The sequence below is a fragment of the Lolium perenne genome, chromosome 3, assembly GCF_019359855.2.
Source record: "Lolium perenne isolate Kyuss_39 chromosome 3, Kyuss_2.0, whole genome shotgun sequence".
Classification (NCBI taxonomy): Eukaryota; Viridiplantae; Streptophyta; class Magnoliopsida; order Poales; family Poaceae; genus Lolium; species Lolium perenne.
The window spans coordinates 137,355,083-137,380,144 of NC_067246.2; the positions used below are offsets into that span (position 1 = coordinate 137,355,083).

General features: G+C 41.6%; 1 protein-coding gene across 1 annotated transcript; it reads left to right on the forward strand.

Annotated features, from left to right (window-relative positions):
- The first annotated feature begins 837 nt into the window (after positions 1 to 837).
- Positions 838 to 6,505, forward strand: LOC127338417 (probable peptide/nitrate transporter At3g43790). The gene is made up of 18 exons (XM_051364528.2): positions 838 to 1,218; positions 1,675 to 1,848; positions 2,083 to 2,123; positions 2,249 to 2,309; positions 2,544 to 2,646; positions 2,732 to 2,834; positions 2,924 to 2,977; positions 3,108 to 3,170; positions 3,900 to 3,949; positions 4,038 to 4,113; positions 4,191 to 4,397; positions 4,550 to 4,637; positions 4,985 to 5,070; positions 5,159 to 5,266; positions 5,658 to 5,702; positions 5,790 to 5,878; positions 5,974 to 6,017; positions 6,148 to 6,505. The coding sequence occupies exons 2-18, from the start codon at positions 1,734 to 1,736 to the stop codon at positions 6,243 to 6,245; spliced, it is 1,431 nt and encodes a 476-aa protein (XP_051220488.1). The 5' UTR covers positions 838 to 1,218; positions 1,675 to 1,733; the 3' UTR covers positions 6,246 to 6,505.
- Positions 6,506 to 25,062: the final 18,557 nt, after the last annotated feature.

The window sequence follows — 25,062 nt, forward strand, 5'->3', positions numbered from 1 at the left end:
AGCGGCGGTTAGGATAGATGTGGAGAGATCATTTGGGATTTTGCAACCCTATTTGCTATTATGAGAGGACCGGCTAGATTTTAGAACCAAGAATGATACATAATGAACCAAGAGTGGTAACATGATCATAGAGGATGACCATGGCAAAGATGTAGATTACTCCTACTTTGACTTGATGGGGGTTTCGTGCAAGTAAAGAGAAGACAAGAGACAGTGGCGCATTTCATTGCCTCCGATTCGGAACAATGAAGTCCATGATGGGCTTCAACTTGATCTCATCGGAGGAGTGGTGGAACATGTTTATCTACATGTTTGTATGCTTGTTGTATTGTTAAAACACAATTTGTTGTATTTGTTCATGAAAAAGTTTGTTGTATTTGCTTCGCTTGTAACTAGACAATTTATTGTAGATTATTTCCATTTATTTGATCTTGTTGATTCTATATTCTTGTGTGTATGTTGTTTGAGCCGGCGCCGCGCGCTGTAATTTGCAGCGCATGGTAAAGGGTATTTTTTCGCTGATCTGCTCGGCTGCTCGCATCCGGTAAAGGACGTGCCTACGCAGGCTGCACACTAAATTAGGTTGTAACGTGCTGCATAGGCGATTTAGATCGCCGGGTTTTAGGGCGACTGATGGATCGAGTTGATCTTAGCGGTCCAGGGATACGGATGCAGGTCAGCGGTCGACGAATGGAAGACAAATTCCTTCAGCGCGACCAGAGATGGGCGGCTCTGATCCGAAATTTGAGCAGCTCGTGCGACTCCATCGCTAAGATTCTTGCGCAGTGGAGCACGACTGCACGTTGCAGTGGTGAGAGCATATATAAAGTGACCTTGACTTCTTCATCAACGTTCGGCCGACGGCTATGGAGATGATCCGCTTCTCCAGCATCTCATTCGCTGATTAGTTCAAGTGTAAGGTGCGTTCCTCTCCTAAATGACCGAAACACCACTTCCCAGGTGTGTCCAACAATCCTCTTTGAGCAGGAACGTCGGGACCGCGGTGGTGGCGCTGCTCCGTAGAAATACTCCTGATTTGCTGAGCTGCACCTCCCCAAGCCTTAGTCCGTCGTTCGTCTTGCCACTATCACCGGAGAGGTGTCGAATCTCTGAGGGAAGACGCGAAGTAGCCCGAGGCATAGTCGGGGCGTATTTTTTCTCTGGGACAGCGTCGAATCGGCGTGCTTCACCTCGTGACGAGTTCATCATCATTGTACTGTGAGAACAATTTCTCTGTTCTTTATCTTTCTTTTACTGCGAGAACTGGTTTCTATACTCTGCACTTTTATGACATGGTTCAATCTGACTAGTTTTATGTGCATACTAGTTCAGTTTCAACACTGCAAAGTCGATCATGTGCATGTTATTTTTTCTGGTCGTATGGTGTGGAGCATAGGTGGATAGTAGGTTGTTGTTGATATAATGATATCCATCGTGTATAAATATCTTTGTCATGTTCTGATTAGTATGAAGACCGACTCTGAGGTTTTATATCTTGTACAAAGAATGAGATAGCTGTAGCCTTTCTCTTCAGTATGTTTGTGCATGCGCATGACAGGGGGATTATCTATCATACTCCCATCTGATATCCTGGTTAGAAATTTGTATTTCTATAGAAGCTTTCATTAGGCATCGTCGGACCGAGGTCATCCACATCTCCTTTCTTGTCTGTAGACGCTAGAAAAGAGACTGTGGTGGTGGTGCCTCCATTGTTGTTGCGCCCTGCGAGCGGGATGATGCTTTGCAAGGAGGGGTGCCCCGGGTGCAGGCTTGATGAGATCAACAATGCCAAGACTGGCATCCCATATCTCAACTTCTTCTACATCTGGGTTGTTTGTCTTTGCTCCAGTAAGTGCAACTCCATTTTGTTTGCGACTCTTGGTTCTGCCATGGGAAGGTCTTCTCTTCTAGCTCGGCCACTATCCCATTCCATCAACTGTAGAAAAAATAGTAATAAGATTTCTTAGTTCAAAGGAAATTGTCCCAAACATGCTTTCGTGTGCATTTATTTCATGGTTATTCTAGAAACTCATGTAAAGTACATCGCTTGCTAACTAATACCTTGGTTTGTTGTCTTTTCAGCGCTACCTATCCAGTCATTGTTTCCCTATCTATACTTCATGGTATGCAGAGATGTTGTAATAAATCCAATATTGATCCTGATTATATTAATCGAATTAGTGTTTAACGAATCCTTACACAGCATATGGAAATTAACTATATCGTCACTTCTGTTATGACCTAACAGATCAGAGACTTGAAAGTCGCAAAGCAAGAACAAGACATTGGGTTTTATGCTGGTTTTGTTGGTGAGCATTGTCCCTTCTCATAATTTGACAATTACTAAAACAATACAGAAGCAAGTCTACAGTACATTGGCCAGAAAGGCCGTGTGCATCATCATGATGCAGAAGCCGGGGTTTTCATTCCCCATTTCGAAAAAAAAAAGTACATTGGCCAGAGTAGTAGACTTTCATAGCATCAAGTGAGAATGGTTATTTTCAACTACTAGTTACTGACTGTATACTCTATGTCATAATAAGGGGCTACTTATTTCCTTGCAAGAACCATCAGTGCTGTGCCATGGGGCATGTTTGCTGACAAATATGGGAGGAAGCCCTGCATTGTAATCAGTATCCTCTCAGTGTACGGAAAATTCAGTAACCTCTAAAAAACATATTTCGTACACCATTTAATTTAATTTAATCCCACTATAATTCTTTTCTATCAGGATCATATTTAACACCCTCTTCGGCCTTAGCACGACTTACTGGATGGCAATTGTAACTAGGGGTCTACTTGGGTTACTTTGTGGTATATTAGGGCCAATCAAGGTTATTTATTCATTGTGTCGTTGATTTCCATTAATTAAGAAAATGCTACTTAGTTTTTGAAATCTCATGGTTGTGTCTGCATTCTCCAGGCCTATGCTTCAGAAGTCTGCAGGAAAGAGCACCAAGCTCTAGGAATTTCTCTTGTAAGAATAGTTTGTCTTTTCGTTTTGTGCTTCTGGCTGTCGGTTCATACTTTTAAGAAAGGACGGATATTATAAAGTTTATATTACATAAACTAGTGGATATATACTTGTGTTTGATACTCTACTGTAGGTTACATCTTCGCGAGCAATAGCTTTTGTTATTGGACCAGCCATTGGAGGGTTTCTTTCACAGGTCAGGACCAGTTCACTTTCAGTAGAGCTGTAGAAATACATATATGCCCTTGGATGATTAGCACTCCGTTTTACTATTCTCTAAGTAATGGTAAGTTACATCTGGGAGCATGGAGAAGAAGCTGCATATGTTACTCCAATAAATTATTAGTGTAATAACTCATTAAGCAGTTATATGTATAAGCCAGGATTTAGAGCTTGAAAATTGTAGATCATGTAGTTGCTGTAAACAGGAAATACTGGACAGCCATTGGAGGGTTTCTTTCACAGGTCAGGACCAGTCAACTTTCAGTAGTTGTAGAAATACATATATGCCCTTGGATAATTAGCACTCCGTTTTACTATTCTCTAATTAATGGTAAGTTACATCTGGGAGCATGGAGAAGATGCTGCATATATTAGTCCAATAAATTATTATTAGTGTAATAACTCATTAAGCAGTTACATGTATAAGCCATGATTTAGAGCTTGGAAATTGTAGATCATCTAGTTGCTGTAAAAAGGAAATACTGGACCAATAGCAAAAAACTTTTATATCATGGCTCTTTAAGGAAAAAAAGGGAAAGTTCGAAAATGCGTTACTCTGAGCGAGATTTTGCTGAGTTTGCATTGCATGCAACCGTTCAAAGTGATAACCAGAATCTCGGTTGAAAGGCTGAACATAACATCCCTTTTGAGTAACTAATCTTGTACACTTGACTAACATTGTGTATTCGCTATCATGTATCAGCCTGCAAATAAGTACCCCAGTATATTCTCTCAGGAATCCATATTTGGAAGGTAAGCTGTTACTTGTAACGCGTTAATGATATAGATTTTGCATCATTTAGACCTTATAAGATAACACTTCAGTTACATCCACTTTTAGATTTCCGTACTTCCTCCCTTGCTTCGTCGTATCCGTTCTAGCAGCAGGAGCATGTGTTGCATGCATTTGGCTTCCGGTATTCCCCTTGCCCACTCATCTCCCTATGATTCTTTCTCTCCCTTGAGTTCCAACTTGAATGAATGATTTTTTAAGGAAACTCTGCACATGCACCGTTATAACAACGTAGAAGCTTCTGACGGAATGGAGGCACAAGTTCCTGATTCAAGCTTAGATGGGAAACCTAAACAATCTTGGTCAGAGAGATTTGCATCTACAAAGAGCTTGCTAAAGAACTGGCATTTGATGTCATCAATTATCCTCTATTGTATATTTTCTCTCTATGATACAGCTTATTATGAGGTAAATCTTTTTTCAGGTATCTCTAAAATTTCAGCAATATCTTAATATAAAAATGTGCTTTAGCCATCTTGTATTTCGATTAGAGAACAATAAATTATACTAAAAATCAAGAAACTTCACATATTAATGTATTATGTAAACTGCTACTTCAGATATTTTCACTATGGGCTGTGAGCAGCAGAAAATACCACGGACTAAGCTTTACATCTCAGAATGTTGGTACTGTGCTAGCTATCTCGGGTATGTGATGTTTGTTCAAATAGTATATTATTTTCATTGTGCAAGAGAGACATGTATAAAGGACGTACCCAGTGCTGAGAGCTCCCGCACTGTGCGGCGTCTGGGGAAGGTGTTAGTGGCAAGTCTTACCCTCACAAAGTGCAATGTGAGGAGACCGTGACTCGAAACTGGGACCTCTCGGTCACAGGCGGTGAGGCTCTACCGCTGCACCAGGCACGCCCTTCCAAGAGAGACATGTATATAGCAAAAAACGAATGGAATCAAAATATATGTAGCATGGCCCCTTTGCCTATTACATGTAGAACTAGACTTGAATGCCTTATGACCGTCTTTGTTTGATCTTACAGGTTTTGGCATTTTCATCTATCAACTTTTGATTTATCCATTCCTTGTCAAATATGTTGGGTTAATGAAGCCATTCCGTTCTGCAGCGGTATGTGAAAATAACATTTTATGTTGAGATGCTTCTTTAATATGGTCAATCTGTTGTACACTACCAAATTGCAATTTTGATTTTTCAGGTATTATCTATACTTGTCATTGCAACATATCCATTCATGGCCAATCTACATGGTATGGAGCTCAAAGTACTCGTCAACATAGCTTCACTTCTGAAAAATATCTTTGCAGTAAGTCCACCTGGGACGAGATTGTTAAGATACTATTATATTTTTTGCGCCCATGAAAGTGACACAATTACAAATTAGGGTTGTTCATGGGTGGGTTTGGAAAAATATACAGTACCAAAACGAAACACCTCACTTCTCATGTCGGTTACGCTCCAATATAAACATGTTGATCATGTTGGTGCTAAGGCTAGAAAAGCAATAATATCTTCATTTCAATAAAAACCAACATGGGCGTTAGTTTTGGGTGTGTTTAGATAAATCATATTCGAGCATCACTGGTAGATATGAAACAAAACTAAATGCTCCTTAGAGAAAACAAGCTAAGTGGACAATGATTTAATAAACAATTTTATCATGAACATATTCTTATGTTTCATCTGAAATGAAACAGGCTACGATTACGACTGCATGCAACATTCTACAGAACACCGCAGTGGTATGTACAACTGACATATATGTCTGATAGCATTTTCTTTGACTTATTTTTGCTATGATCTAACTTCTCTGACGAAAATGTGTATAGACACAAGAACACAGGGGTGTTGCAAATGGTATCTCCGTGACTCTGATGTCAATCTTTAAAGCAGTTGGTCCAGCAGCAGCAGGAATTTTGTAAGCATGGTGCTTCTTTTCTGCCGTGAGTAGGGAATCCTTTTGGTTTTTGCTTCGGTAAATGTGCTCTCCAACCAACTAGCATTTTTTTGCAGGTTTTCGTGGTCTCAAAAGAACGTAACTGGGTTGTTCTTACCAGGTAAATACATTGCTCTTCCAACCCATGCTAATTGCATTTATATTGAAAGCTTTGCTTTAAGCAGAATAAGAAACAGTTACCTATTAACAGGGCATGCATAACTTTGATTTATCATGCGATGTGCATGCAGGTGATCATATCCTTTACTTATTGCTCAATATGGTGGCAGTAATTGGTCTCACGCTGACTTTCAAGCCATTTTTCTCTATGCCGAGTGCAATGAAATGATGAGCCCATGGTTAATCACATTTGGAAGGTGGTTTGTTCACCTTTATTGATGTAAACATACATAGAATCTGGTTACATTAGGTATTGGTCATCGAATGAATAAACATAATCTTTTTCTGTGTCAAGTGAGTAATTGAAAGTTTCAAAAAAAAAAAAGGTGAGTACCTGAAATGGAACCCTTTAGACCAGCTTGAGGCATGATTGTTGTCACACTTGTAATCTTTTTTTGCAAGGATATTTGTAAATAACTTGTCAGGTGCCCTGTCCAAAATGTGATGCTAGATTTGACATATATATTTACTTGACATCATTATATTTTACTCCCTACGTTGCTTGATATAAGCCGTAGAGTTTTTTGCACGAAAATTAATGCATGATCTATGAAGGTACTTTTCTTTGGTTTTGGACATGATTGCCCCTAGAGGAATGACATGGAACTAGAGAAAATTAGAAAAGTTGAGATCCTCTCTCTCCCGATGAGATAACATCCTTAAGTATCTGAACATATCTCACAAATCGCTCTCTAAGCTATCCCTACGTGAAGAGAGAAAAAAAAGACCTAGCTACATAGTGGCACCACAAATTTTCTTCCACGTGTGGCAGCCACAGGTGGCCCGCTAAAGAATCCTCGCTCGCTTTTGTAGATAAGCCGACATTTCCCCCGACTCAACCGCACATGTAGAAATGTGTAACAACGTAAAGGAGTGGTCCACAAATAAAAGAAAAATAAGAAGTACAAGTTGTTGTCCTGGGGTTGTGCTGCAATCTTCCAACCATACTTGTAGAAAGCTATAGTTTACATCATTGGATGTCCATACCTATGCGGAATCTAGTAGAGAAACGAGATAAAAGAGAAAATCATCGTAGAGAAAAGAAAAGGAAAAAACATTTCCTAAACAAAAGTGATCCTCTCTAGCTTCCCCATAGAGGTGATTGCCAGATTAACTATGTTTGGTTGTCTGATTAATTGCATTGGGTTGCCATCGATTAGGCAAAATTAGAAGATACAACTACCCGCTGACCTTCGAAGTTATCATTAGTTAGTGTCTGATAGCCAAGTTCATTTTATGGTAGTCCCAAGTTTCTAGTGCATGGTTGCCAAGTTAATTATTCTTAGTTAGGAAATTATTTGCCCTTTGATTGCCAAATTAATTTTACCTAGCCGTCAAATTAGTAATGTCTGATTGCCAAGTTAATTTTACTTACTTGCCAAATTGTTGAGTTCGTAGTGGCTGCTAGTTCTTCCTAGTGGCCAAATCCCTTTCTCCAAAATTCGATACACACATACATGCCAAAGAAAGAGAGATGCATGAAGGTGAGTGAGTCACTTAGATCTTGCTACAAATGAAAACCAACTACCAATATTTACAAAGAAAATACATTAGGCTAATGGAATCAGTCAGATCTATTTTAGAAGCGCGTATTCAATTCAGATGTTTGCAAAAAAATGCAAGGATAAATATAAGTGTTGGGATATTAAGATAAAAGGTAATAGGATAAAGTGTGTTGCTCAACTGAGATAGCCAACGTAGGCCACCTCCATGCACGCCCGCCTACGTGCGCTCGTCAGCAACGACCTCAGCGCTGCTTGCAGGCTCCTGTCCGCGCACCTATGCGTCAGTGATGGCCTCCTTCACGTGCCTCCCTTAGCTCACACATCACCCCCTGCTGTCTAGCCATGATCTACCACACCTATGAAGGATTTTGCTAGTCCACTTTCAGGAAGATTTTGCTAGCATGAAGCTCCACGGTAGCTCCATGATCCATTCCGAGCGCATGTGCCGAGCAGCGGAGCAGGGGTAGAAAAGTGGCCACGATGTGGGTCCGTTGGTTAGAGGAAGAGGAACGGTGCGGAACCACGGGCGCAAGCGAATGGTAGATTTTAAGTTAGATATATCAAACATGAAAGAGTGGCCGGCGTATGGTAATGAGGCGATGTGGCCATGGTAAATATATTTTCCCAAGAAAAAAAGGGTTCATACGTACATCTAGTGGATTGTGTACAACCTAGGTGGGGCAAAAAAGACTCGAAAATTACATGAATTACATGCAGACAAATAAAAATAGGATTGCGTACAAGCAATTAAAACAAAGATTGCATTATTTTTAGGAATTGCACCCACCGAGGTTAGGGGTAAATTTTCCAACGATCGTAATAGGGTCTATGTTCCTGGTCTTTTATCAAAAGTGTCGGGGGATGAACCCCAGTAGGCTAACCTGGGCTATACTTAGCCGGCATAAGAGTTTTATATCGGATAATTAAGGTTATGCCGGAGTACGGCATAAAGGTATCATGGATGTCGGGTAACCCAAAGTTCACCCAACCAGAATAACAATGAGAGATAGAGGTTTCAGACATAAGGGAACCTGGAAGGAAATCCAGCATAATAATTCGGGATACGGGTCAACCCAAACCGGGATGCCGGGGGTAGGCCGGTACGGTGATCCGGCATAAGACCAACGGTCTACTACAGGTCAAAGATCCGGTCTTCCAGTACGAGACCAAGATGATGTATGCGGGATCAGCTTTATACGAAGCTCTGAAGCCAAAGCAAGCAGCTAACGACTAAACAGCCGTAGGCCGACCAAGAGGTGTCACCAGACAAGGGCCGCAGAGGGGAACGTCACGGCCTGAGCCAAAGAAGCTTTATAAAGTAGGCTTAGGTAGGCATAGATTCCCTTAGGGTTCCTTCCCTTGTATGCCACCTCTCCCCTATATAAGGAGAGGGGCACTTCCCTTGCACGGGAGAGCTCGAGTCCTGGTTTAATCCGTACACTCTATCTTCTACCTCCTATTAATTCTTCTACCTCCAGCCATTGGCTAAGGGTGTGTTCGGTAGCCCGTATCTACCCAACAATTCTCATCTCAACCAAGATTTTTAGTCATACCTATGTTTGTTAGCCCGGGTCACCAGAGATGGGCTATGCCCACCTCATACGAAAAATGCCCCTCAGCGTAGCCCGGTTGTGAAGCTCAAATCACAACCCAGCCAAGCTGAGTCCATCCCGCAATCCACCTCGTGGGCCCACCAACGTGTAACATCCCAAGTTTTAACCAAATAAATAAAGAGAGAGATTTTCAAATACTCAAAATTCACAACAAACAAAAACTTTTCCTATGCATATAGTGTTGCATATAGTCTTATGCATAGAGTGCTTTTCTCTTGTGCTTTTGCCATGATGATTGTTATTTGTTGATCAAGAGTGCTTAAACCCTAAACTAAGATCACCCAACCCTAATTTGAGAAGAAGAAAAGGAATAGGAAATAATGCATTTCTCACTCACATACAACTTTGGCCAATTATGCAAAACTCCAACCAAGGCCACCTTTGCTTGCTCCCTTGGTTGTAAAACACTTGTATATCAAAACCAAACACAAATGCATCAAAGAAACCAGAATCAAATCAAAGAAAAATGCAAAAACCACTTGCATATGATAATGGTCGAAATTGAGTTTTATAAAATGTTACTCACTTTACCCCTCCGGTTTGGAATATTCTTAGACTAAAAGCCTCTACTTCTTTCCACCTCATCCAAGATCTTGTCAAGATGAGCAACTTTGATGTTGACCACAAGTGTTGACTCTGCCTAGGTTGACCATGGTAAATAGGACAAGATGCTATATGAGAGTAAAGTGAAGATGACCACATTTTTGAAAACTTGCAAATCAACACCAAAATGAACACCACCACCACCATTCTATCACATTAATTATATAAATGAGTTGCACCAAAAAGAATTTCAAAATTTGAATAAAAAGTTCTTACGGCCATTGTGTCGAACAGTTGGCAGGCAGCTTTCCATTTTAGTGTTACACCTCTTTACCCAGCAGTTCTAAGCCTAAACCAACTTTATTTTGTGATGATCACCATCTCCTGCATCTCCTGCATCGAGCCATGTCCTTGCCCGGCCGATTAAAGCATGGAGAAACACTAAACAAAGCCATGTTGTGTCCATGCCACACACACCAGCCAACAATCTCTCTGGCCCTCCTCGCTCTCGATCACTTTGTCCAGTACGCTCCCCTGACCTCCATGATCACCACGGTGCACGGCCCTGGCTCGCGCAAGCACGGCATTGGCCAGGCGACGCGCGCCCAGCACCATGCCCGGGCATGCCAGGCACGCGGTGAGCGTGCTCTGGACGCACCAGAGCATCCTGCGTCCAGTCACCTCCGTTATCCCCTGCAACCCTACGCCTGCGTCGAGCATCGTCTCCACCTCCTCTACCGCGTAGACACGCTCGAGAGCCTGCAGCCGCCTTGTCGCCGTCGTCCTCGTCGGAAAAGCACCGCGGGTACCGCAGCACTCAATACACGCTCCCGATCGATCCCATCCTCTTTTCTCTGCGCCAGAGGCATGCGCAGCATTGCCATACCTTCGCCACTCGAGCGCTGTCCTTCACTTGCCCCTTCGAGCGCCGGAGACGCCGCGCCATGATCGGCTCTTCTCAGCACCCGCGGCACCACCTCCAACCCATAAATAGAGGAGCCCCGAGCACACATCCTTCACACAATCTCATTCCCCTCTATTCACTCGTTCTTCTCACACTGGTAGCTAGTCCAATTATAGTCGAGGTCGCCAGAATTGCAAGATCACCGCCGCCGGAGCCCGGAGAACATCGCCATCGACTGGAGCCTCCCCAAGCTCCGCCACCTGTACCAGGAGCTTCCTCACCCTCGCCAACGTCGCCTCGTACCTCGCCATCGACCGCCGGAGGCCTGGTACGCTCGCCGACCCCCTAGGCTCGCCGCCAGATCGTCGGGATCTCGTCGGAGACGACGAAGATCCTCGACCGCCCGATCTCGTTCTAATCCGATGGATCCTATAGCTCGTACCGTTTCGCTCGTCTAAGAGCCACTGATGGGTGGGCCCCACCTCGTCAGGGCGGCCCACTCTCACCGATGCGCTGCTGGGCCATGCGAGCCTGTTTATTTTCGTTTGGGCCCGTAGGCTTTTCCCGCGCGGCCCAAATTTTCAAATTTAGTTTAAATAGTATCAGCTCAATTCAAATACTGGTGCCCACTTCAAATTTGAATAGTTTTAAATCTACAACTCCAAATTTAGCAAACTTTATATCTCTGGAAATCCAGTGAATTTATCTAACTAATGCCACTGGTCCCACCTCCAAATTCGTAGTAGAATTAAAATTCCAAAAATGACAAGACAGAGACTTTTACAAATTGAAACTTTATTTAAAATTCAACCATAATTGATTTTGAGTTGATTCCAACTCTCATAAATCACAATTGATGTCCTCTAATTGATTATGCAAAAAGATAGCTAAGTTGTTTGTAAGATCATGGACTAGATCAAAATAATGGCTATGGAGCCATTTCCAGTGCATTAAAATCTTGAAATTCAAATTCTATAAATAGTATGAGAGCTACTCTCTCATTTAAATCTTGATCCTAAGTAATACCATAAGGGGTAATGACCTTAGGCAAATGAACCTCTGATTGCTATTACTTAGAGATTTTAAATCATTTACATGTTATTCTTAAATTGTATGAGGTGTAGCACCTCATTTAAATTATACTCCCATATAATAGATATGAAATGTTGACCTTGGTCAACTTATATTTCATACCTGATTATTATTTGAGGAGATTAAATCTTAATAGGATTAATGAGAGGAAATTATTTTCTCTAAAGATTTAAATAGCAAACCAAATTAATAAGTATAATGAGAGTAAATTATTTTTCCCTTAAATAAGAACCAACCAAGTAATTCACCATGCCATGATTGTTGTGATGCTAGAATAAGTTGTGTGAACCCTTTTGTGTGTTTTAGTCTAGCATGTAAGATTGGTTTGGTGATTGTATACCTCGTATTCGTATATAGACGCTAGTAACGAGGAGTATCAAGAGGAGGAAGCCTACTCCCAGGGAGGAGGAGGAGAACTTTGACAACTACCCTTCTCAAGGCAAGCTAATATTCTTGCCAACCACCATGATGCAAAGCTCTACAAGAGCAAGTCACCATCACACTTTATTTTTATGTCTTACCTATCCCATGTTTTTACCTTGCAATTATTTTGCTTATTGTATTTCAAAGTTTACTTTTGATTCATGATTCACTTGGTCTAGAGGAGAATAAGAGTCAAGGTTAGCTTAGAACAAATCAAAGCTAGATAGCACCCCTCATGAAATAGTTGCTAGTGCTAATCAAATAAAACTTGACTACTCTAGATGGGAACATGTGACTTTTGAAATGACTTTGAAAAATGGTGAAGTTGAAGGTGACATGGTTGACTTGGTGAATTTAAATGAAAACTGATGATTGGGTTTGAATGCGATACCCTTCCAATTATACAAGTACCCCCACAATACCTGATTATGGGTAGGGCTTAACTAGAAACTTGTGTATCTTAGTATGGATTCCCTCTAAACAAGCCTCATAGGGGTTACGCCGAGGCTGCCTCCGTTGTATGTGAAAAGATGTGAATATGAGGTGAATCTACGACCCACGCCCTGTGCAGTTCCCGGGTTAACAGTTGGTTTTCACTGGGAGGCCAAGCTCATGGGGAGAGGTGCCCATACTAGTATATATGCGTGAAAGGTTAAGGTTGATGATCCGCGTACTGAGTTACGATGATTCGGGGTTTATCCTCGACGGATGTAATCAAAAGTTGTGGCACAAGAGTACAACCTCTGCAGAGTGTTAAACCTATTTGAATAGCCGTGTCCATGGTTACGGACGATTGGAAAGGCCATACTATTCAGTTATCAGAATCTTTTTCTTAAAAGGTGTGGGTGAATTGACATGTGATTTGACTTGAATCACAAATGATTTGTGGGAATGACACTAATGTTCCCACTTGAGTTAGTCTAGCAAATGATGAGTCTTTACTAAATGTTTATTGAACTAAAACTTGGCTTTACGCAAATAAACCTAGAGCTTAGCACCCATTACTACACTTAGTGAGTAATTACATTAGTATTAGTTTGCGAGTACTTTAAAGTACTCATGGCTTTGTCCCTGGCTATTTAAATGCCAGACTTTGAAGAGGAGCAACAGTATCAGGATGACAGACAACAGGACGTCTACGATAACTAGGATCATCTTCTAATGTCAAGCGTTGCCTATGGAATAGATAGTCCACTACTACTTCGCTTCCGCTACTATTTGTGTTGTTGAACCATATATTTGTGTAATATTGGATCATGTGATCTATGGTTGTAAGACAAGTATGTGTTGTAATAAATGATGACTCTATGCTACTTACTATTATGTCTCGCAAAAACAATCTTCATGGGATTGCGATGTATGATATAATAGGCATCTGGACTTAAAAATCCGGGTGTTGACAAGTTGGTATCAGAGCCATTGTTTGACCTTAGGAGACCCTAGTTAGAATGGACGTTCGAAAAACTTAGCTTCAAATTCAATGAATTGACTAGTTACGAAAACATATTCACTCCCTTATCTTTGAAGAATCTTTTGCAAAACCTTAAATTCATGCTCTTTCTTATGAGTTAATTAAAATTTTGAACACATGCACTTCTCTAACTTACTCATCTCTACAGATGGAGCCTATCATCCCGGTGGAGCCTTTCGTTCAGACGGAGTTCTACCAGCTCGGGAATGGTGGCGACATGATCTTCGAGAGGGATCTCTTCACCCTGTCGGAGTTTCTTGGACGCCCACCCCCAGAGATCTTCGGGGGTCAAGTCAATGACCAGCCCGGAGGTCAGCTCCAATGGGTCATCATGGTTGACCTCCGCGGAAGGTTCACGCTTCCCATGACTGAGAGGATCCAGTTCTCCTTCCGGGAGAACAACTGCGCAGACGGGCTCGCCCGTGGACTACAGGAGGGGCTCGCACGTCTGTGCGGGCAGAACGCCATGGACCTCGAGGGGGAGCGCTTTGCTCACTATGCAAGACACAACTCTCTTGGGGTACCCATGAACCTGCCGTCGCACCCCCAGCTGAGGCACCATGTGGATCACCTCGACTTCATGTTGAGTGAGACCCGCATTGAGTTGGACAACTCCCGCGAGTACGCCAACCACACCCACATCCAGCTGGCTCACCAGGCGGAGACCATCAAGGTCATCACCAAGGAGCGCCGGACTCTCCGCCGCCTCAACCTGAAGAAGGACTACACCATCAACCGCCTCAAGGCCAAGATCGCCTCACTGAAGGCGACCATCGAGACCCAAGCTGAGCAGCTCCGAGACTTGGAGGGAGAAGGTGAGGGGGACGACTACTCCTACGTGAGCAACGACGACGACTACGAGGAGGAGGAAGACGACGACCTGGTCTTCCACCTTTATGAGGATGGCCACGCCTTCCCGATCAACGTCGATGGAGAGTAGTCCCGTCTGAGCACTTGCGTCCCATGATTTGTATCGGTCCCTTTGTATCGGTCCGATGTATCGTAGATTGTTGAAAGGGTTCTTCAAACCCTCCGGTTTGTTGGTTTGTAATATTTGCTACCTTAATGACTATATTTGTGTGTTTAAGTTCATCATATCAAGAACTCAAGTTTTAAAACTTTGTGAAATTTTATCCAAAATAAGCCATAGAAATTTCCCTCTCGTCTCATGATCTATATCCATGTTCAGATGGCACCCCCAACTCGCAACATGACTCAGGAGGCGTTGATGCAGATGTTGCAATAGATGATTGATACGTCCAATTTGCATCACTATTTTGTATCATAATTTGCTGTTATTCATTGATATATTTCATATTTGGACACAATACTTATGTTATTTCATCTATTTTGCATGTTTCATCATTATTGGAGGATCGAGCACCGGAGCCAGGATTCTGCTGGAAAAAGCACCGTCAGAACGCAATATTTCGGAAGATCAACTGTGGAAGGAAATTATACCGAAAATCCTATTTTTCCAGATGACGAAGGAAGCCAGAAGGGGGAGCTGAGAAGGCCCAAGGTGGGGCCAGACCACAGGCCGGCGCGGCCCATGGCCTGGCCGCGCCACCTTGTGGTGTGGGGGCCCCACAGCCCCTTTCGCCTCCTTTTCTTCGCGAAATCCTTCGTCATGAAGACCTAAGCCAGAGAGGGTACCTCACGAATAGTTACAGCCGCCTCTGCGGGGCGGAGAACACCAGAGAGAAAAGAGCTCTCCAGCGGGCTGAGATCCGCCGGGGAAATTCCCTCCGGGAGAGGAAATCGACGCCATCGTCACCGTCATCGAGCTGGACATCATCTCCATCACCATCATCATCATCTCCACCATCATCACCGCCGTCTCCACCGCTGGACACCATCACCGCCGTAGCAATTTGGGTTTGATCTTGATTGTTTGATAGGGGAAACTCTCCCGGTATCGATTTCTACTTGTTGTTGATGCTATTGAGTGAAACCATTGAACCAAAGTTTATGTTCAGATTGCTATTCATCATCATATCACCTCTGATCATGTTCCATATGATGTCTCGTGAGTAATTCGTTTAGTTCTTGAGGACATGGGTGAAGTCTAAATGTTAGTAGTGAACTATGGTTGAGTAATATTCAATGTTATGATATTTAAGTTGTGGTGTTATTCTTCTAGTGGTGTCATGTGAACGTCGACTACATGACACTTCACCTTTATGGGCCTAGGGGAATGCATCTTGTAATCGTTTGCCAATTGCGGGGTTGCCGGAGTGACAGAAACCTAAACCCCCGTTGGTATATCGATGCAGGAGGGATAGCAGGATCTCAGAGTTTAAGGCTGTGGTTAGATTTATTCTTAATTACTTTCTTGTAGTTGCGGATGCTTGCAAGGGGTATAATCACAAGTATGTATTAGTCCTAGGAAGGGCGGTACATTAGCACAGGTTCACCCACATAACACTTATCATAACAATGAAGATTATTTAGCCGTATGTAGCGAAAGCACTAGACTAAAATCCCGTGTGTCCTCGAGAACGTTTGGTCATTATAAGTAAACAAACCGGCTTGTCCTTTGTGCTAAAAAGGATTGGGCCACTCGCTGCAATTGTTGCTCTCGCACTTTACTTACTCGTACTTTATTCAACTGTTACATCAAAACCCCCTGAATACTTGTCTGTGAGCATTTACAGGGAATCCTTCATCGAAACTGCTTGTCAACACCTTCTGCTCCTCGTTGGGATCGACATTCTTACTTATCGAAAATACTACGATACACCCCCTATACTTGTGGGTCATCAAGACTATTTTCTGGCGCCGTTGCCGGGGAGTGAAGCGCTATTGGTAAGTGGAATTGGTAAGGGAAATATCTACTGTTTGTGCTGATTTTATTTCTGCCTGCTGCCATAATTCATTATAGAGAGATCTTCTCTCGAATGTTTATTTGGGAAATCCGCTACTACTGCAAAGGTAGTGGATGAGGCGCCAGGTAAAGAAGAGATACCATACAAAATACCTATGAAAAGTATTGAACGCGTAGTGAATAACCGTTATACAGGGGATGGAACTGTCCACCCTGGAGATCATTTACTGTTCTTGCATGAATTATGCAGTTTATTCAAGTGTGCAGGTATTGCTATGGATGAAGTGAGGAAGAAACTATTCTCTATATCGCTATCTGGTAAGGCGGCGCATTGGTATAAATTACTGGATAATGGGGATTCTCTTGAATGGAATGATATTGTGCCCCGGTTTTATTCTAAGTTCTATCCTCCAAGTGAAATTCACAAGGATCGGAATCGCATATATAATTTTTGGCCTCATGATGGAGAGAGTATTGCCCAAGCTTGGGGGAGATTGAAGTCTTTAATGCTCAAATGCCCCATTCATGAGCTTCCTGGTAATGTTATTATTGATAATTTCTATGCAAGACTTTCTTTTGAAGACAAGACCTTGCTGGATACTTCTTGTTCTGGATCATTCACGCGCAATAAGGAAGAGTTTAAAAGGGACCTTCTTAATCGGATCCAGGAAAATACTGAAGGATGGGAGATCGACAAAGATAGAGAATCAGGTATAAATTATGATTACAAATGCATTTAAGCTTTTATGGATACTGATAAATTTTGTAATATGAGTGCTACTTATGGTCTTGATTCTCAAGTTGCTGCAAATCTTTATAAAGCTTTTGCCTCTCATTATGAATTTCCTAAGAAGAATTTTGATAAGTATCATGAACCATATAAAGATAAAATTGATTCATCTATTAATAAATGTGTTGTAGTTGAAACTGTTGATCATGTTATTCCTGAAGCTTATATTGAAAAAACTCCTTTCCCTGCTAAAATGAAGGAGTACTCTATTATAAATAGTGTGGTTCATAAAAGTGAAAAGAAACCTATAGAACCTGAAGAACAAATAAATGTTGAACCTGCTGTTGCAATAGTTAAAGATCTTGTGACTGAAAATTTGGAGGAAGGTCATATTATTTTCTGTGAAGATGCTTCTAATATTGTTTCACATCCTAATAAACCCAAACAAGTTAGTGTTCCTATGCTATCTGTTAGAATTGGTGATCATTGCTATTATGGATTATGTGATATTGGTGCAAGTATTAGTGCTATTCCTTATGAGCTTTATACGGAGATTATGCACGAAATTGGTTCTTGTGAACTTGAAGATATTGATGTGGTTATTTAGCTGGCTAATAGAGAAACTATTTCTCCAATTGGTATTGTTCGAGATGTAGAAGTTCTATGTGGTAAGATTAAATATCCTGCTGACTTTTTGGTACTTGGTTCTGCTGCTAGTGATTATTGTCCTATTATTTTTGGTAGACCTTTTCTAAATACTTGTGGAGCTATTATAGATTGCAAGAAAGAGAAAATTTTGAATAAATTTGCCGGTGAATCTTATGAGTTTAACTTCTCTAAATTTACCAAAACTCCTTATAAAGCTGATTTGCCTAGTAATGATTTTAAAATGGAACAGTGTGCATCTATTGTTCTTGTTCCTAATAATCCTTTGCAGCAACATTTGGAGAATAGCGAGAGTGAAGTTTTTAGGAAAGAAAGAGATGAGCTTGAGGAAATATTTCTTCGCCAACCTATTCTTAAGCATGATTTACCGGTGGAAGATCTGGGTACAACACCGCCACCAAAGGAAGATCCTGTCTTTGATTTAAAACCCTTGCCTGATAATCTTAAATATGCTCATATTGATGATAAGAAAATATATCCTGTTATTATTAGTTCTAAGCTTACAGAGTTTGAAGAAGAAAGATTATTGGAAATATTGAAGAAACACCGAGGAGCTATTGGCTACACTCTTGATGATTTGAAGGGGATTTCTCCCTCTATATGCCAACACGCCATTAATATGGAAGATGATGCGAAGCCTGTTGTTGAACCTCAGCGTCGTCTAATTCCTAAGATGAAGGATGTGGTAAGAAATGAGGTATTACGACTTCTTGAAGCTGGTATTATATATCCTATTGCTGATAGTAGATGGGTTAGTCCTGTGCATTGTGTTCCTAAGAAAGGAGGAATGACTGTTGTGCCTAATGATAATGATGAGCTCATACCTCAAAGAGTAGTTGTAGGGTATAGAATGTGCATTGATTATCGAAAAGTTAATAAGGTCACTAAAAAAGATCATTACCCTTTGCCTTTTATTGATCAAATGTTAGAAAGGTTATCTAAAAATACTCATTTTTGTTTTCTTGATGGCTATTCTGGGTTTTCACAAATTGCTGTTAAAACTAAAGATCAAGAGAAAACCACTTTCACTTGTCCCTATGGAACTTATGCTTGTAGACGTATGCCTTTTGGTTTGTGTAATGCTCCTGCTACTTTTCAAAGATGCATGTCTGCTATTTTTCATGGTTTTTGCGAGAGTATTGTAGAGGTATTCATGGATGATTTTTCTGTCTATGGGAATTCTTTTGATAATTGCTTGCGGAACCTTGATAAAGTTTTGCAGAGATGTGAAGAAACTAACCTTGTTCTTAATTGGGAGAAATGCCACTTTATGGTTAATGAAGGAATTGTATTGGGACATAAAATTTCCGAGAGAGGTATTAAAGTTGATAGAGCTAAAGTTGAAGCAATTGAGAAGATGCCCTATCTCAGGGATGTTAAAGGTATTCGTAGTGTTCTTGGTCATGCTGGGTTTTATAGGAGGTTTATTAAAGATTTCTCCAAGATTTCAAAGCCTCTTACTAATCTTCTTCAAAAAGACGTACCTTTTGTTTTTGATGATGATTGTAAGGAAGCTTTTGAAACTCTAAAGAAAGCCTTAACAACTGCTCCTATAGTTGAACCTCCTGATTGGAACTTACCATTTGAAATTATGTGTGATGCTAGTGATTTTGCTGTAGGCGCTGTTCTTGGACAGCGGGTAAATAAAAAACTGAATGTTATTCATTATGCTAGTAAAACTCTTGATGCTGCTCAAAGAAATTATGCTACTATTGAAAAGGAATTGTTAGCTGTAGTCTTTGCTTGTGATAAGTTTAGATCTTATATTGTTGATTCAAAAGTTACTATTCATACTGATCATGCTGCAATCAGATACCTTATGCAAAAGAAAGATGCTAAGCCTAGGCTTATTAGATGGGTACTTCTGTTGCAAGAATTTGATTTACATATTGTAGATAGGAAGGGTGCTGATAATCCTGTTGCTGATAATCTGTCTAGATTGGAAAATATTGCTTATGATCCTGTTCCTGTTAATGATAGTTTTCCAAAAGAACAATTGGTTGCAATAAAGGTGAGTTCGCGAGACAGTCCTTGGTATGCTGATTATGCTAACTTTATTGTTTCCAAGTACTTGCCTCCAACCTTTTCAGCTCAGCAAAGGAGGAAATTCTTTTATGACTTGAGGCATTATTTCTGGGATGACCCACACTTATATAAAGAAGGAGTGGATGGTATTATGCGAAGATGTGTTCCCGAATATGAACAACAGGAGATATTGAGTAAATGCCATGGTAGTGCTTATGGAGGACATCACGCCGGAGAAAGAACCGCGCAAAAGGTTCTACAATCAGGTTTTTATTGGCCAACTCTCTTCAAAGATGCAAGGAAGTTTATTTTATCTTGTGATGAATGTCAAAGGGTTGGTAATATCTCTAGACGCAATGAAATGCCGATGAATTATACTCTTGTTATTGAACCGTTCGATTGTTGGGGATTTGACTTCATGGGACCTTTTCCCTCTTCAGAAGGTAACACTCATATACTTGTTGCTATTGATTATGTTACTAAATGGGTGGAAGCTATACCTACAAAAAGTGCTGATGGTGAGACCTCTTTAAGAATGCTTTTAGATATTATTTTTCCTAGATTTGGAGTTCCTAGATATATTATAACTGATGGAGGTTCTCATTTTATTCATGGTGGTTTTAGAAAAACTCTTGCTAGATATGGTATTAATCATAGAATTGCTTCCGCTTATCATCCTCAAACTAGTGGGCAAGTAGAATTATCAAATAGAGAGATTAAATCTATCTTGCAAAAGACTGTTAATAAAACTAGAAAGAATTGGGCTAGTAAATTGAAGGATGCACTATGGGCTTATAGAACTGCTTATAAAAATCCCATGGGAATGTCACCTTATAAAATGGTTTATGGGAAAGCTTGTCATTTACCTTTAGAACTAGAGCACAAAGCTTATTGGGCTGTTAGATAATTAAATAAAGATCCTAAACTTGCCGGTAATAAGAGGCTGTTGCAATTGAGTTCTCTAGATGAATGGAGAAGTGAAGCTTATGAAAATGCTAAACTCTTTAAAGAGAAAGTTAAAAAATGGCATGATAGAAGGATTATCAAAAGAGAATTTAATATTGGAGATAAAGTCCTATTGTATCGGTCTCGTCTCAGATTCTTTGCAGGGAAATTACTCTCGAAATGGGAAGGACCCTATGTTGTTGAGGAGGTGTATCGTTCAGGAGCAATCAAAATTAGCTCTCTCCAAGGCAATGCTACACAAGTGGTAAATGGACAAAGACTCAAGCATTATATCTCAGGTGATTCCTATAATGTTGATGTTGATATTATTCGAGTGGAAACACCAGAGGCCTTCATCAAAGGACAAGTTGACAGTTCGCCAGAACTCGACTTTGAATAGGTAACAGTACTGGTAATAAAAAGTTCGCAATTTACTTTCCGAACAATATTTTTGCTGTTTTTGGAAAATATGGAAAATTACGAGATCGAAAAGGAGTGGAAAAGACGCACGAGGGCGTGCCACCATAGGCCGGCGCGGCCTGGCCTGGGCCCGCGCCGCCCTATGGTCTGGCAGCCTCGTCGCCCCTTTCCGACTCTAGTTCGATCTGGTACTTTCCTTTGGTCGTGGAAATTTTTGCTATATAATCCCCCGGACCCCTGGAGGTCCGTATATCCCTTTCTCGACGAGTTTTGTTTCGAGCTGTTTCTGCCAGGATCTATTTTCAGTTTAGAAGCACCATGGTCTCCAAGAACAAGGGCAAGAAGTTTCCGGATGAAGATAATCAAGATCTTGAGTGGAAAGAGGAGGACAAGAGCGTCAAGGAGGAGGATGAAGAAGAGGTGGAGGAAGACTCGCGCACACACCCGCGTGCAACCGTCGCAAGCATCAAGGTGGTGGACAACCCTTTTAGTGCAAACAAAAGCGCAAGAATTCGCACCGGAGGATGGGTTCCACATCATTACCTAGCTCCGAAGACATCTTTATCAGGCACTCACCATCCCTTCCGCAATCTAATTTTCAATAATCAAATTGCAAGGATTCCCAGGGCAGCATTGCCTAGCAATTGGGATATAGATCGTTCTAACACTGCAGGAAGGACGAAGCCTGAGGGGGGAGAGTGGGGAAATAACTCCAAGAATTGGGACTCGCCGTCGGACATACTTCTTAATCGCGTCGAGCACAATTCGGAGATGATTCGCAACCTCACGTACAAGATTGATGAGCTTCAGGAGCTTGTTGAGAAGCTTGTCAGGAATTTATCACCACCATCGCCGAAGGAGTAATTCATCATCGGTATTGGCATCCCCTTGGTTTGTTCCAAGCTTGGGGGAGTGCCGCGGTATCACATCATCACTACCTTTTACTTTTATTGTCAAGTAGTGTCATATCATGAGTAGGGAAGTTATCATATAAGATGGTTTGCAGTTTGGAAGTATCTCTCCTTTAGTTGGTTATCTATGTATCCCTTGGTGTGAGTTATCGTTATGGATTATTAATGAGAAGTCTTATCATTTACATATTGCACATCTTATTTTAGTTTGCAATCTCTATTATATGATTTATCTTGTTGTTAGTATTGGTATCACTTTGGGAGCATTGAATAAATCTATTTGGTTTTGGCAAACTTAGCATTGGTCAATAGCAACAACACTTTGAGGTTTAAGTAGAAAAGAGAAATACATGTAGATGTTTCATTGTCTTTCTTTCTTGTTAGCTCATAGCTTATTATTCTGAAGTTAAAATTGTTTGTGCTTGCAAGGAAGATGCATGATTGTTTCTATCACATGTATATTTGTTTGTTTCCCTCGACTCTTATGCTTGCTAATTAACCTTGCTAGCCAAAGACCTGTACTGAGAGGGAATACTTCTCGTGCATCCAAACCTTAACCCAAACCTATGCCATTTGTGTCCACCATACCTACCTACTACATGGTATTTTCTGCCATCCCAAGTAAATACTTCGTGTGCTACCTTTAAACAATTCAAAACTTATTATCTCTTATTTGTGTCAATGTTTTATAGCTCATGAGGAAGTATGTGGTGTTTTATCTTTCAATCTTGTTGGGCAACTTTCACCAATGGACTAGTGGCTTCATCCGCTTATCCAATAATTTTGCAAAAAGAGCTGGCAATGGGATTCCTAGTCCCAAATTAATTAAACTAAATAGACACTCCTCCATGGTATGTGATTGATGGATGGCACCCGAAGGATTCGGTTAGCCATGGCTTGTGTAAGCAAAGGTTGGGGGGAGTGTCATCATCATAATAAAACCAAAATAAAAAGGCACTCCTTCATGGTATGAGATTGTTGGCAGGCACCCGAGGATTCGGTTAGCCATGGTTTGTGAAAGAAAGGTTGGAAGGAGTGCCACACAAAATGAAAATAAAATGGGAGCCGCTCTTTGAAGGTTGTCTGGCAAGGGGGTTAGAGTACCCGCTACCAGTCGTTGACAACAACAAACACCTCTCAAAATGTTACTTTTATTATCTCTATATGATTTCAAAACTGAAAAAGCTCTAGCACATGATTTAATCACTGCTTCTCTCTGCGAAGGGCCTGTCTTTTACTTTATGTTGAGTCAGTAAACCTATTTCCCTCCATCTCAAGCAAGCATTTGAGTAGTTGTGATCAAACCATTATATTGTGATTTGCTTCATCATGTCTTTTATTCTTCCTTGTTTAGTACAAGTTTTATCTGAATGAATATAGCTTTGCAAGTTATCAATGATCATGAGGAGACCATTATGATTGAGTATGCAAGTTGTGCCATATAAACTTTAACATGAGAGCGCTGCTCAATGAGATAAGTATAATCTGTTAATTGTTCTCTGACTAAGAACGAAGTTTGCCATCACCAACTATGATTTCTTATGCACCTTTATTTGTGATTACTTTATACTTGTTTCAAGTTGAGTTATATGAGGAAGTTGTTTACTAGAATGTCTTGTGTGAATGAATATGATGCTTCTTGTCCGTATTCTATTTATCAACTCTTCACTCCATAAACATGTGGTCCTGTTTACTGAGTTCAGTTTCGCTTGGGGACAAGCGAAGTCTAAGCTTGGGGGGAGTTGATACGTCCAATTTGCATCACTATTTTGTATCATAATTTGCTGTTATTCATTGATATATTTCATATTTGGACACAATACTTATGTTATTTCATCTATTTTGCATGTTTCATCATTATTGGAGGATCAAGCACCGGAGCCAGGATTCTGCTGGAAAAAGCACCGTCAGAACGCAATATTTCGGAAGATCAACTGTGGAAGGAAATTATACCGAAAATCCTATTTTTCCAGATGACGAAGGAAGCCAGAAGGGGGAGCTGAGAAGGCCCAAGGTGGGGCCAGACCACAGGCCGGCGCGGCCCATGGCCTGGCCGCGCCACCTTGTGGTGTGGGGGCCCCACAGCCCCTTTCGCCTCCTTTTCTTCGCGAAATCCTTCGTCCCAAAGACCTAAGCCAGAGAGGGTACCTCACGAAGAGTTACAGCCGCCTCTGCGGGGCGGAGAACACCAGAGAGAAAAGAGCTCTCCGGCGGGCTAAGATCCGCCGGGGAAATTCCCTCCGGGAGGGGGAAATCGACGCCATCGTCACCGTCATCGAGCTGGACATCATCTCCATCACCATCACCATCATCTCCACCATCATCACCACCGTCTCCACCGCTGGACACTGATACGTCTCCGACGTATCGATAATTTCTTATGTTCCATGCCACATTATTGATGTTATCTACATGTTTTATGCACACTTTATGTCATATTCGTGCATTTTCTGGAACTAACCTATTAACAAGATGCCGAAGTGCCAGTTGCTGTTTTCTGCTGTTTTTGGTTTCAGAAATCCTAGTAAGGAAATATTCTCGGAATTGGACGAAATCAAAGCCCAGGGGCCTATTTTCTCACGAAGCTTCCAGAAGTCCGAAGGAGAGACGAAGAGGGGCCACGGAGGGGCCACACTATAGGGCGGCGCGGCCCCCCCCTTGGCCGCGCGGCCCTGTGGTGTGGGGCCCCGTGCCGCCTCTTGACCTGCCCTTTCGCCTATAAAAAGTCTCCGTGACGAAAACCCCAGTACCGAGAACCACGATACGGAAAACCTTCCAGAGACGCCGCCGCCGCCGATCCCATCTCGGGGGATCCAGGAGATCGCCTCCGGCACCCTGCCGGAGAGGGGAATCATCTCCCGGAGGACTCTACGCCGCCATGGTCGCCTCCGGTGTGATGTGTGAGTAGTCT

Excerpts from the sequence above, each read along its gene's own strand:
- LOC127338417 (XM_051364528.2), top strand. The coding sequence starts at position 1,734 with ATGATGCTTTGCAAGGAGGGGTGCCCCGGGTGCAGGCTTGATGAGATC. Across the intron at positions 3,950-4,037 it reads CAGGAATCCATATTTGGAAG|ATTTCCGTACTTCCTCCCTT; the intron begins GTAAGCTGTTAC and ends ATCCACTTTTAG. Across the intron at positions 4,398-4,549 it reads ATGATACAGCTTATTATGAG|ATATTTTCACTATGGGCTGT; the intron begins GTAAATCTTTTT and ends CTGCTACTTCAG.